Genomic DNA, 12,174 nt, shown 5'->3' on the forward strand with positions numbered 1-12,174 from the left:
AGAGAATCAAAAGCAAAAGGGTAAGACGATTTAAACAATTAACGGCCTTGGAAGTCTGCACTCGGAATGGCGGAATGAACACAATTGGACCTAAGAAAAAAAAAAAAGATGTTTAGTTTTGCAAGGCGTGAATGGTTCATGTACCAACGTATGGTACATGTACAATTGTTTCTCGGTCTACGAGAATGTGCAAGAAAGTCGCAAACTGACTGTATGGTCAGTACCAAGTACCCATTATCCTATGGATCTACTACGTACCCATCCTGCGTCCCCAGACGCATGACGTCTTCTTCCTTTGTTGGGCTGCTTGGTTGATTTCTTTGTTGTTCCCCGATCAGCCCTCGATAACCAACAACTTTTGACAAAATTGAGGGCTCATCAGCCACTCTTTGTTTCACGCCGAGATCCTGGACATTATCTTAGCATTCTAAGCTCAAATAGGGCAATGGAAACTCTCCCTGCTGCATTTACCTGGAGTCAATTCTTCACTAGCGACGAGATGAGCGAAATAGCCTTTGTGGTGAGACTTGCACAGCACATTCCGGGTTATATTGTAGGAATACATTCCTGTCCATCCCTGCACCCTGGCAGCCTCGATCCAGTCATGGCGATATTGCAAGCGGTGAGCAAAAGCCTTCTCTCCTGGGAACGATATTTCGGACAGGACAGGTCAAATTCGACCCCACTTTGCCCTTACAACTTTCCTTACCTTCTCTGGCACTTGCTAAGCGGCTAGCATTGCAGACCGTTATTATATCAATCTTAACATAATAGGCCAGCCCCCAGGTTGCGAACAAGCTTTGATATCACAAGACCCACAACTTTCTACATAACTACCCGAATATCGGTACACCAACATGACGAGCGAGCATATCCATTGGGCGTGAATCTATTTCAAACCAGCGGTAATCGATTAAACCTACTACACAAAGGCCTATATATTCTCCGTGTGGGGGTGCGGACATTGTTCTAGTCTAGGATGACACCTCATTCTCACGCCTCTTTCCCGCCACCCTGCTATCCAAGGAATGGCTTAGGCGGAAGGTATGATCCCAGAAACAAGTTTAAAAAGTAGTAGGGATATCTGAACGCCATTCTAGGAACGCGCCAGGAGAGGTCTTGTGATGAATACCGCACAGCCGCCAGTATAGTGCTTCTCCCTCCCTGGTTTGCTGACAGCCGAGCCGAGGGCTCTCATGTTATTATGAATATGTATCAAGTTATCTACCAGATGCATCTACGGAGTACTTCGCTAGCTAACTAATTCACCTGCTCGTGGGGGCCCTAGTTCGTACGTACCTGTACATGCACATGCCTTGTACATGCAGGGATTTAGGCAACTTTCTATAACGCCTCCATCCTAAATTCTAATGTGTGTGAGACGCCTATTAGTGGAATCACTTTCATTTGCCGAAACCTTAAGATTGCGCGAGAAGACGAAAGGGAATACTGAACGTAATTTCCTCCATGTTGTTTCTGGCGCTCCTGGTAGTGATGGACAACCAGCTGGACACACCATACATTTCTTCTTGCGCCTCTCTGCCTGTCAAAATCCACGGAACGAGAATACCTCGAGTTTATTGGTCTCTCCGCGGATTCGCTCTGGAGATAATCTAGTTAGGCATTTTTGTACATGATTGAAGGGGGCGCAAGTCCTTCCTGCTTTTGTTCCCAGGCAGCCTACGGACGCACCCGAGGTGGCTTACCCAATCTAGATGGAATAGGAGTAAATCCAAAAATACACCCTTTACTATATTGAAAAAACTTTAATGCATATAATACGAACTATGGTGAACATCTATCATCCCTAAGACCCACGGACCAACGCACTTCAAGACTAAAAATTTAGGGTTTAGGAGAATTGGCGTTCCTCAATTCGGAACCGCTCACCCAGAAGAATGGAAAGGAATGCAGACTCAAAAAAGAGAAAATGGAACTGAAATCGGAATTGGAAATGAAGCCACTCAAGCAACCAAACCAACGGGTAGGCGGGGCAATGGATAATGACTCGAAGCGGTGAGGGGGCTCGGAATGGGCAACAAGCACTGCTTTTCAATGGTCAATTGTTCCAAGCACCCTGATAAACGTAGCCGACTCCGAATCCGGCCTGAAGGGCAACGCTATCAGATGAAAAGGGATCCTCTGGCTCCGCATCTCGAAGTCCCACAGTCGAACTACCAATCGTGGCGGCGGCCACGTAGGAGTGACCATTATCGTGGCTACTATTGTTGCTGTTAATACTGTAGCGAGGTTGGGAAGGCTGGGGAAGCGAGGCAACTTCTGAACCAAGGACCTCATTAAGGCGATTAAGGATCTGCGTGGCCAAAACATTCCGTACTGGATCATCATGCGGAGTTCTCGCTAAACACAAGATCATATGAGAGAGCCCTGACAATTTCTGGCACAGTTCCTTCAACCCAGGGATGCCGAATAACCAAAAATATACCGCGGTCTCGAATGTGGTATCAGGATTGGGTTTGTCGAAGGAATACTCTGGGTCGATTAGGAGCACTTCGTCGGTATTGAGCATAGTTCTCAACCTGTTCCAGTAACTACCGTAACGAATGTAATTGCTGCACCTTCTCGATAGCTCCTCGAAACTATAGTTCATCGCCTTGCGATGTTGTTCTCGTTGTACCCTATGAACTATGGCCGTTACGACGGAGTTTTCTAGCGAGTGGCCATATGGTACCGGCGGCGAGGGGGGACTCTGCTTTAGCCGTTCGCTCTCTGCAAAAATTTCGAGATACATTCCTCGTCTTCCAAGGGGAGGGTTAAAGAGATTGGGGAAACATGTATGCGATTGAAACATTGCAGCAAATGGGTCCGATCCAAATTCAGCCGAGGGGCAGCTCAAGGTCTGCCAGTCGATATTTTTGAGGTACAAGAACAGCCCAACGAAAGGGGATTGGATGGATTCTGTTTCAGTCAATGAAATTGGTCGTGTTAATAGTGGTCGAGTTACGCCCTGTTGGTAGTTTCCAGGTCTGCCCTCGAAAGGACGGCTGATGGTGGGGGCAGATTCACGATCCCTTTGCGCTGACCTTCGCGCCATCATGTTCTCCGAGCACTCATATCCATAGTTTTCACAGCGCTCGCATCTTTGCCCTGGCCATGCCCGGACTTCCGGTGAGCACTGGGTCTGCATTAGCAATGGAATCTCCCGTAAATACTGTCGTATGCATTACTCACCCTTTTGTGGTCCCTGCGACAACGCTGGCACTTCGGGACACCTTCTGAAGGCATATGTTCTGCTGCGATAGCTTCGCTATAAAAGGGGTGCCAAGATGGAGAGATTCGCACGAGTATGTGAAAGTTCGACGGTTGTCGCAGTATATGTCGCAAATTAAACGGATAACAATTGCGGGTAGCTTTTAGTGACGTGAAGAAAAGAAAAGAACAAACGCGGAGCCAGCAAGCGAAGAAGACTAACTTCCTACTTATATTTATTGGTTTCGACCAGGATTTTGGGGCGTATACTTGACCCCTCCGGTTACAGCCTTCCCCTCAGGCAGAGATGTAAACGATCCGTGCGCATTGGCAATTTCTAACTTTCAAATTGCATTACCCCGGTTCTGTTAATAGCGGGGAAACGGGAAAGGCGCCTGAAGAATGGCCTAATAGGATCTCTCGTTGGGTAAGGCTGATATACCGGGAGGACGATGTGGCGAGCTACATGGGATTCCCGGGCGGTCAATCATATGAAGTAACCCGTGTGTTAATTTGCTTTCCTTGCTTTTATCGTCGGTGAGCGACCTTCGGAGCCTGGAATATTTTGATTGTTCTATGCAATCATGTCACCAAGGGTATCATGGGATGTACCGACGAGATTTGTTATACACGGATGATACCTCGAAAAGGAAATAGACCAGCATGGCCAAGGGCGATAAGAACAATTCTATTGGTATTCCAGAGCACCCGGCAAAGGAGGGATCCAGACATTTTTAGATGGCACTGTGATTTCAGGGTTAGATTAATAGCTAGAAGGCACAACAGGCTCATGATCATTACATGCATTATACCTACGCCTCGCTATGTGGAACCGTGAACCGGGATGTTCCCAGCTCGAAAAACGGTCCGGCGTTAGGTGCTCTGGTTCTTCACGACTCGTCAGTACAGCCTGTGGGTATCGCCAAATCTCCCCTATGGGTCCAACACAACATATTGAAGATTTATGGTCCCAACTGATCGCACTACCGTATGTTGCGGCTATGGCAATGCAGCCTGATAGTCCTCCATATTCCGTTACAACAACCAACCGCTAGGGTCACATAACTGAGGTACAGAGTCTTCAGCTAACCTAAATCAAGGTCTTGCAAAAGACGAAAATGGTTTGGTGCCCAGGGTTGTCAGGTATTTCCCGCTCTTGAAGCGAATATATTCCAAGAAAGAGAGTTTAATGGTCTGGCATGGCCCGACCTCCTCGACAGCCGTATCTTGCCGTTCCTGAAAACACATATTCCTGAGCTGAGGAAATATAATGAATCCTTTAACCCGGCATCCAAGGATGTACTTTCGACCCAACATCATAACGATTCTTAAATCGGCACGCCCCAGCTTTGTGTTCATAACGCTAGCTAGCACCATTGTACATACCCTTCATGTAATAGGCTCATTCAAGAATGCCGGGTAAACTTTTTCGAGAAGCCGTCGGATTGTAGGCAATATGTAGAACAAGTGCGACTAGGAAAGAAGGTCGGTTTGAACTAGGCATTCAACGTAGCAGCAACGCCATTTCTCCCAAAAACCCTGTTGCCTACAAAGCCCATCCTCACCCTTGGGGGCGTCGGTGACCGAGGAGGCGGGATTGTAGGCGGGGGATTGGCTATGTGAATAAGCTAACTGCTGCTGCAGCTTCTCTTGGGAATGCAAAATTGTAGCACCCTGAGCGAATCCAAACCGAGCGGTATGGCTGGTAATAAGATATAATTAGTTGCCAGCTGATTGTTGTGTCGTAAGAGTTGGACTAGCCAAAATTGAACGGCTTTTGTAACACGGCGTTAGCTGAAATCCTAGTCCGTAGAGCTTCTGCAATAGCCAGGAGCTACAGTAAAGATTTCACATTCATAAGATGTAAAAGTTGGGACTTCAAGGCGTTGTGCGCACTATCTAGAACGATGTTCAGTAAAAAGAAAAATACCACGTGATTTTGCTTAGTGAGCAACGAACGACGTCATCCGGATTCAACGTCAAAACAAATTTGTCCATCTAGGATTTGGGAGATAGAAAAGCGCGCGGTGGATTGTGGCACGACGGACGATCATCATTAACATGCCCCATTCATCTGGTTTCCGCCATTTCCTCTCCTCGATACACGTCTAATTCGGTGGTGTTATATCAACAGCAATGTCGTCGACAGATGCTGTACCCCTGAATGGCTCCACAAGGAAACCATCCACCGCTCCCAAATCATCGCGACCGTTATTCCCGCAGCCGCCTCCCTTGTCACTCGCTCTTTATCCGCTGACTCTTCTATTGGGCTCTTTGTACTCGTTGATATCTCCAACCGCAAGACCCCTTGCCAACGCATCCTCTTCACCGGGCGTCGCGCCAGATTCGGATACAAACCCCGTCAATTATTTCGCGCGCAAGGGGAACATCTTTAATGTATATTTCGTCAAGGTTGGCTGGCTATGGACTACGCTGGCTTTCATATCTTTGCTCTTAACGCAACCAGCGTTTAACAACAGACTTTTATCTCCTGGCGCTCGACTGAAGAGGGTGGGACAAGCCACTGGCCGTTATATTCTGGTGACAATAGCCTGGTGGCTGACAACGCAATGGTTTTTCGGTCCCGGTATTATCGACCGTAGCTTTATTGCTACTGGCGGTAGATGTGAAAAGTCTATCGCACCAGGGTCTACAGACTCAATATCTGAGTTGGCCGTGGTATTGACATCTACAGCTTGCAAGGCGTCAGGAGGTGCCTGGACAGGCGGCCATGATGTGAGCGGACACGTATTCATGCTTGTTCTTACAAGTGCTTTCTTGTTCTGTGAATTGCAAGGAGCGTCGGTAGTAGAAGGTGAACTGGAAGAACCAAGAAACAAGCATCATGAGATTGTGCAAAGGGCTTCGTCTGAAAGATGGGGTCGGAATTTCACCTTGGCTGTTGGTGGCCTCAGCTGGTGGATGCTGCTCATGACAGCAATCTGGTTTCATACTTGGCTGGAGAAAGTAATATATACACTCAATCCTCTCTTGACCTATCAAATTCTCGGTATTGCTTTCAGATGGCTAATGATTTTAACCTAGGTGACGGGCTTGATACTCGCGATTGGAACGGTATACGTCGTATACTTCCTTCCCCGAACACTTACCCCGTGGAGAAACATTATTGGTATACCCGGTAGATAAAAAGTGACGCCCCAGGGGAATTACTATTGGTTGATCTGTAAATAGAGCACCGTTTTGATTTTTCGGAGTTTTAGACTATACGTCCTCTGACCTATGCAAGAGATAGAGACCCTTTGGTACTCACTCGTTGTCGAAATAACTATAGGTCTTATCAATACACATTTTTTAAGGGTAAAGATATGAAACTTCCGTCTCCCCCTCCCCCCCCACAATATCATACATCAGACTTGATCCATAGGCTCATCACCCAAATATCGAGATTTGAAAGCTATTTGCGAAAGATACTTCACGTTAGTTATACTTATTATTCGAGCAGGAGTTCCGCGGCGATGCCACTGTTGAGGATTAGAAGGAGGAACCACTTACCCCCGGGTATCAACGCGGTTGAATACATAACCCTGGTAATCGGTTTTAGGTCTTCTGGAGTCAAAGACGACATATGCTTCTCCCACTGGGTGATTATCTCCTCGGATCGATTGCAAAATCCTTCTGCATTGTTGCTGGCCTCCCTATATGTTATACAACCTATGCCAAGGCAAATTCCAAACTCCCTGAATGCGAGACGGCACCGCAAATTCATCTCAAGGAAGTGATTGTCATCGAATAGCCGATCTATGCTCCAGAGCAGATAAAATTAGCTCAAACAAATTTTATCCCTTAATTGAACAAAGCTTTATCATTTCAAGGGATGTAATCCACGTGAGTATTACGGAGCTGAAAAAAACATCTTTCTACCAGGCGGTCCGCCCAGCTTTCGCGACCAGCGAACCAGTGAGCCGTCCAAAGCGTCATTCCCAGATCGAGAGGATCCCTCGTTACAAAATGATCCCCTTTGCGAGCCATCACTTTCCTGTAATCGCCAATCTCTTCCTTAAGAATTTCTCCGTCGCCATACTTCATAGCAGATGCCTGCAAGAGGCGGAAAACCACGTACCCATCCATCGGGTCTAGATTCCCTTCGCTTGCAACAAGTGGCCGTGACAAATCCATGGCGACCTTCCATACCATGTGCGGTCTGTCCGAAGTACGGTTGAGGAAGAAATATGGATGGATAGCCTTTGCGAGTGAAACTGCTTGCCTGTTGTAGGAAGGATCCCCTGTTGCTATCGACATTCGGTTGAGAGTAAACATCCACATACTGAGGTAATGAAAATACTGCCCATCGCCATCGGGCCCCGTTTCGTCTTCTTTCCCGATCCGCAAACCGCCTTTCAGGGGTTCTTCATGGGTTGCGCCGGGGAGTCGAGAATGACCATCACGAGTGTAACCCAAGACATCGTGGACGGTAGTGATGAGGCGCTGGGCAAAGATCAAGGAGTTGTCAGCGGCAGTCTTATCTCCTCTTAACGACAACTCTTTATAAAGGGTCAGGAAATTGAGAACGCCAAAGGCATCTGTCCAGAGATATCGGCCCCTATGGCCTCCAGATTTCGGCGGCGGTTCCCACTTTGTAGCGTCCGTAACAGTGGAGAACTTTCCATAGACGCTCTCCATCGACTCCTGGAATTTCTGAAGGAGCGACATCGTCAATAAAGAAAACAACCTCTTCTGCGATATTTTTCTGATAGAAACTGTTAGAGAAGAATATTGCATTATAGTTGCGACGTTTCAGAACGCATCCGCCGTGTTAGAGAGTGCGTGGTTGGTAGGGAAAAAAATAACATTTACCGCGTACTATGTAGAAGCTGCAACCAAATGATGAGGTCATGCTTACCTGAGTATGACATGCCATGATATTGACATGACATTTGCCGCTCCACGCAGGAGGAGTGTACTATAAATGCGAGGCAAAGATCAACTGTTATCATAATAAATTTGCCCATCAATTACTCTCACGGCTGCTACTGCTGTTGTTCCTGTTATATTAGTTGCTTTGAAAGCTACACGCTCCCCTCATGGCTTTCCACCTTTCAAGCCTCTCCTCGCGGATGAAGTCTGCCGCGAAGGTTCTACCTCCGATTAGAGATCCATCTTTTGGCTCCCATTTTGATCAATTTGGGAATTACAAAGTTGTTCTAATAGGTGACGGCAGCCATGGTACTTCCGAGTTCTACCAGGCTCGTGCAGAAATTACCAAACACCTTATTTTACACCACGGCTTCGATACAGTAGCTGTGGAAGCCGACTGGCCCGATGCAGAATCAGTCGATCGATATGTGAGACAGCGTCCCGGTGTTAAGTCAAAACTAGATCCGACGCCAGAACCGGCGTTCAGGCGTTTCCCAACGTGGATGTGGCGGAACAAGGAGGTGCAAGAGTTTGTACATTGGATGAGGGACCATAATGAACGTCTCCCCAAAGAGCGACGAGCTGGCTTTTATGGCCTGGATTTATACAGCATGGCTCTATCTATTCAGGCGATAATCAAATATCTCGATCGGGTCGACCCGCCTATGGCCAAACTTGCGCGGCAGAAATACGGTTGTCTGGAGGCCTGGGTCGAAGACCCATCACAGTATGGCCTTGCCGCACTGACTAGTCCACGGATGGAATCCTGCGAGAAAAATGTTATCCAAATGCTCCGCGACCTCCTCAATAAGCGGTTAGAGTATTCTGCGCATGAGCATAATGGCGAGGAATTTCACAGCTCTGAGCAGAATGCCTACCTAGTTGCAGATGCTGAGGCGTACTACAAAGCAATGTACGTCAGGTCAGCGGATTCGTGGTCTCTCAGAGACTCCCATATGTTTGAGACACTGCGCCGCTTGCTTAACGTCAAACCGGAGTCCTCCAAAGCGGTTGTTTGGGCACATAACAGCCACATTGGCGATGCTAGATATACAAGCATGGGTACTCGACGTGGCGAGCTCAACCTTGGCCAGTTGTGCCGCGAGAATCTTGGGCAGGAGAATGTTGTTCTTGTTGGTTGCTGCACACATACAGGTACCGTTGCTGCTGCGCATGACTGGGATGAGGATGTCCAAGTGATGAAAGTAAATCCATCCCAGCCTGATAGCTGGGAGTACGTGGCACACGAAACTGGCATCCCAAGTTTTCTATTGGACCTTCGACCTAATCATGCAGACCCCGATCTCCGGCGAGCTTTGGCCCAGGAGCGAAAACAACGTTTTATCGGGGTGGTATATCGGCCCTTAACCGAGGTCATGTCTCATTATTCCTCAGCGTCTCTTTCTCGTCAATTTGACGCCATGGTGTGGTTTGATGAAACTCGTGCCGTTACGCCTTTTGAGATAGCACAGCCGCACACAGCTCTTGGTGTGGATGAAACATACCCGTTCGGCCTATAACTTGATATGAATTTCACGGTCAAGCTCTATTTGTTCCAAGTCCATACTACGTAGTAGCTTTGTTCTGTTTGAATTTTACCTGCCTGTTAAATAACTCATTGGTTTTGGCATCATCTACACATCAGATTGTATTATTTGGGTCATGAGTTCAAGGGTCCAAAATAAGACATTTGTTGACATACTTTCAATCCTTGAATTTCCATAGTATCTATTGCCTTTGAGGACTAGCGGAACCATAAAGAATAATTGTGTTGTTGTTCACGTTGCTAGGGCGGAGAGATGAAGTCATATTTACCCGATTAGGAAAAGCGGGCTGTTGTTTGTTTACTCTGCCTATCAGAGCTCTTCTCAGAACATCTTCACGATCACATCCTGGACAGCTCACCAGCAACGGCTCCCCCACCACATCTCATCGCTTCATGTCTGTCCGTATACTCTGCTCGATTTCCTTTTAAGGTGCGCGTCCTCTCTCTTAGTAGGGTTTATCTTCAATTTTCAAGCCATTGAGGAGGTACCTGTCCACGCCAACATGGCGACTCCAGTGCGGCGGTCTGCCCGTCTCAGATCTATTACTCCAGCAAGTGAGGTGAGTTGGAAACTTGGCACAGATTTGTTGAAACTTTATTTTTACAAGGCATTTGAATGCAAAAACTGATCTAGATCTTGCTCCAGCCCCAAAAGCAAGCCTCTAAGCATTCCACCAAGCTCGTCTCGGTCGCCGAACGCGATGAAAACCCGGTCTTGTGCTCCCCGGAAAACAGTCGAACTGTTCCCGCAACCCCTCCGACCCATTCCACTTCCATTACTCCAGCTGCGGGGCCTCCTTCAAACGCATCTCTGAAAACTCCAAAGACGGTAGGAGCATTGAAATTAGGCCTCGGGGAGATGCTACTCAGCAAAGTGCACCACACCACCCCAAAAAAACCTGACTCAGGCGTTTGCTTGGGATTTAAACCCATCCAGAAAGATCCCCATCATCCTTCAAACGCATCAGCCGCAACTCCAACGAAATCCAGACTGTCAGTGGCAGACCAGCTAGACACTCCGAGCTTTAGCATACAGTTCTCCTGTGAGGATTCACAGCTTAGTGAGGAAGCCCAAAAGCTTATGGAAAATATCCGAGAAGACGCGTCCAGGATTAAGGCACAAATGATAATGGAACAAAACGCGCAGAAACACAAATCTACGGAGGCTGGGCAAGCATTTGGGGTCAGAAAGATTGCGAAAGCAAAAGGGAAAGCAGGACGGTTCAGCAATGCTCATATGGCGGAATTCAAAAAGATGGATTCGATTGCTGGACACCCTTCTTCATTTAGAGTACGCCAGGAAAGGATTCATCCCTCACCAGTTAAACCATCTCTCAAGAGAACCAGCTCTAAAGCCTGCCTTGATGAGGTAGCTTCTTCTGTGAAGTCGACGGCTTCCTTCGCGTCTCCTACAAAGACGATTGCAAATAACCCAGTCAAGCGCTCAAAGTCTTCCAATATCGACAGCACACCGGCCCGAAAACCTTTGTTCAAGGACGGACTGTCCGATAATAAACTCGATCCCAAATCTGGGCAAGACGACCCGCGGTCTTTAACTACCCCAACGAAATCAGCGATTTCCCGTGCGTCAAGCGTGAAACAAATCAAGACCACCAGAATTCCGAACTTCCCCTGCTCCCCTTCAACGAAGTCAATCGTTGCCCCACGAACTCCGCAAACAGAGTTCAATCCAAAACTCAAAACTACACTACCAAGCCTTACCAACCTCAAGTCAATTCTCCGGCGACGTCAACCCCTTTTCTCAAACGACCCTGTTAAGATTGCTGCAGGTACTCATGTAGCGCCGCCAGCGAAAACTTTTAACATACAAGAGGCCCCAACTGTAAAAAAGCATGTCGATTTTTCTGCCAGCACCAAAGTCCGTCATGCGTTTGCGGATCTATCCCCAACAACGTCTTCCAAAAATTTACCTCCTGAGCCAGCAAAATCAGGAGTGATTTCCTATCCAACTCTTCCGCCAACAACACCTCCGAAGTCTAGTAAAGCTGCAAAACTCGCCTTTGGAAACAGTCCTACAATCAGAGCTGTAGGCGCATCTGAAGTTCAATATCCGTCATTTCCAAACCACGCAACCATTCCTCACGGCATCATGAACAAAAAACGACGACGCGATGAAGAGGATGACGAGGATGTTGAAAACAAGATGCCAGAGAACTCGAAGTGCGATGAGCGGAGCCAAAAGAGGCTGAAACCTACCCCTGCCATCACAAATATTCATACGCCAAGCCCAATCAAGAACCGCCCAATGCAACATGGAACTCCGGGTATTGGAACCCCAAGTCGGTCAATACAGAAAAGTAGAGGTGTCTTGAGCATGAGCCGCCTAAATATGCTTTCAAAGCCGAAGACACGCCGCTAGTTCCGAACTTCTTGTTAACATAACTAGTTTCACACTCTTCGCTTCTCTACATGTTGTCTAAAAAATAACTAAACATTTTATTGTGGGCACTATTTAATGCTAGTCTCACTTTGCATCTTTCTTATCTTGCTTTGTTTATGCCGTTTTTGGCACTCGGACTCCA

At 47.4% G+C, this 12,174-nt stretch overlaps 6 protein-coding genes across 8 annotated transcripts; 4 read left to right on the forward strand and 2 right to left on the reverse strand.

Moving 5' to 3' along the window:
- Positions 1–1,625: 1,625 nt before the first annotated feature.
- BDBG_05021 lies at positions 1,626–5,687 on the reverse strand. 3 transcript variants are annotated; one of them, XM_031721947.1, is made up of 3 exons: positions 4,027–5,687; positions 3,193–3,954; positions 1,742–3,136 (listed from the first exon to the last, which is right to left on the reverse strand). In XM_031721947.1, exons 2-3 carry the CDS (start codon positions 3,244–3,246, stop codon positions 2,060–2,062), a joined length of 1,131 nt encoding a protein of 376 aa, XP_031578472.1. In that variant the 5' UTR covers positions 3,247–3,954; positions 4,027–5,687; the 3' UTR covers positions 1,742–2,059. The 3 variants fall into 3 exon arrangements, with proteins under 3 accessions (XP_002625157.1, XP_031578472.1, XP_031578473.1); XM_031721948.1 differs by having other exon boundaries at positions 4,016–5,083; XM_002625111.2 differs by having other exon boundaries at positions 1,626–3,136; positions 3,193–5,092.
- BDBG_05022 (uncharacterized protein) lies at positions 4,035–4,542 on the forward strand (the record flags this gene model as incomplete). Its single annotated transcript, XM_031721949.1, has 2 exons — positions 4,035–4,198; positions 4,323–4,542. The coding sequence occupies 2 exons, from the start codon at positions 4,035–4,037 to the stop codon at positions 4,540–4,542; spliced, it is 384 nt and encodes a 127-aa protein (XP_031578474.1).
- BDBG_05023 (inositol phospholipid biosynthesis protein Scs3) lies at positions 5,347–6,357 on the forward strand (the record flags this gene model as incomplete). Its single annotated transcript, XM_002625113.2, has 2 exons — positions 5,347–6,177; positions 6,256–6,357. The coding sequence occupies 2 exons, from the start codon at positions 5,347–5,349 to the stop codon at positions 6,355–6,357; spliced, it is 933 nt and encodes a 310-aa protein (XP_002625159.1).
- BDBG_05024 (uncharacterized protein) lies at positions 6,057–8,013 on the reverse strand. The gene is made up of 3 exons (XM_031721950.1): positions 7,068–8,013; positions 6,724–6,969; positions 6,057–6,625 (listed from the first exon to the last, which is right to left on the reverse strand). The coding sequence occupies exons 1-3, from the start codon at positions 7,948–7,950 to the stop codon at positions 6,579–6,581; spliced, it is 1,176 nt and encodes a 391-aa protein (XP_031578475.1). The 5' UTR covers positions 7,951–8,013; the 3' UTR covers positions 6,057–6,578.
- A 239-nt stretch (positions 8,014–8,252) lies between these two features.
- On the forward strand, positions 8,253–9,605 carry BDBG_05025 (erythromycin esterase; the record flags this gene model as incomplete). Its single annotated transcript, XM_002625115.2, has 1 exon — positions 8,253–9,605. The coding sequence occupies one exon, from the start codon at positions 8,253–8,255 to the stop codon at positions 9,603–9,605; it is 1,353 nt and encodes a 450-aa protein (XP_002625161.1).
- A 529-nt stretch (positions 9,606–10,134) lies between these two features.
- On the forward strand, positions 10,135–12,011 carry BDBG_05026 (uncharacterized protein; the record flags this gene model as incomplete). The annotated part of the gene is made up of 2 exons (XM_002625116.2): positions 10,135–10,191; positions 10,278–12,011. 2 exons carry the CDS (start codon positions 10,135–10,137, stop codon positions 12,009–12,011), a joined length of 1,791 nt encoding a protein of 596 aa, XP_002625162.1.
- Positions 12,012–12,174: the final 163 nt, after the last annotated feature.

Source organism: Blastomyces gilchristii (assembly GCF_000003855.2).
Source record: "Blastomyces gilchristii SLH14081 genomic scaffold supercont1.8, whole genome shotgun sequence".
In the NCBI taxonomy this organism is placed as follows: domain Eukaryota; kingdom Fungi; phylum Ascomycota; class Eurotiomycetes; order Onygenales; family Ajellomycetaceae; genus Blastomyces; species Blastomyces gilchristii.

Coding starts and splice junctions, on each gene's coding strand:
- BDBG_05021 (XM_002625111.2), bottom strand. CDS start 3,246: ATGCCTTCAGAAGGTGTCCCGAAGTGCCAGCGTTGTCGCAGGGACCAC. Junction 3,137..3,192: donor GTCGCAGGGACCACAAAAGG/GTGAGTAATGCA, acceptor ATGCAGACCCAG/TGCTCACCGGAAGTCCGGGC.
- BDBG_05024 (XM_031721950.1), bottom strand. CDS start 7,950: ATGCAATATTCTTCTCTAACAGTTTCTATCAGAAAAATATCGCAGAAG. Junction 6,970..7,067: donor AAGATGTTTTTTTCAGCTCC/GTAATACTCACG, acceptor TCTGGAGCATAG/ATCGGCTATTCGATGACAAT. Junction 6,626..6,723: donor AACCGCGTTGATACCCGGGG/GTAAGTGGTTCC, acceptor TTTCGCAAATAG/CTTTCAAATCTCGATATTTG.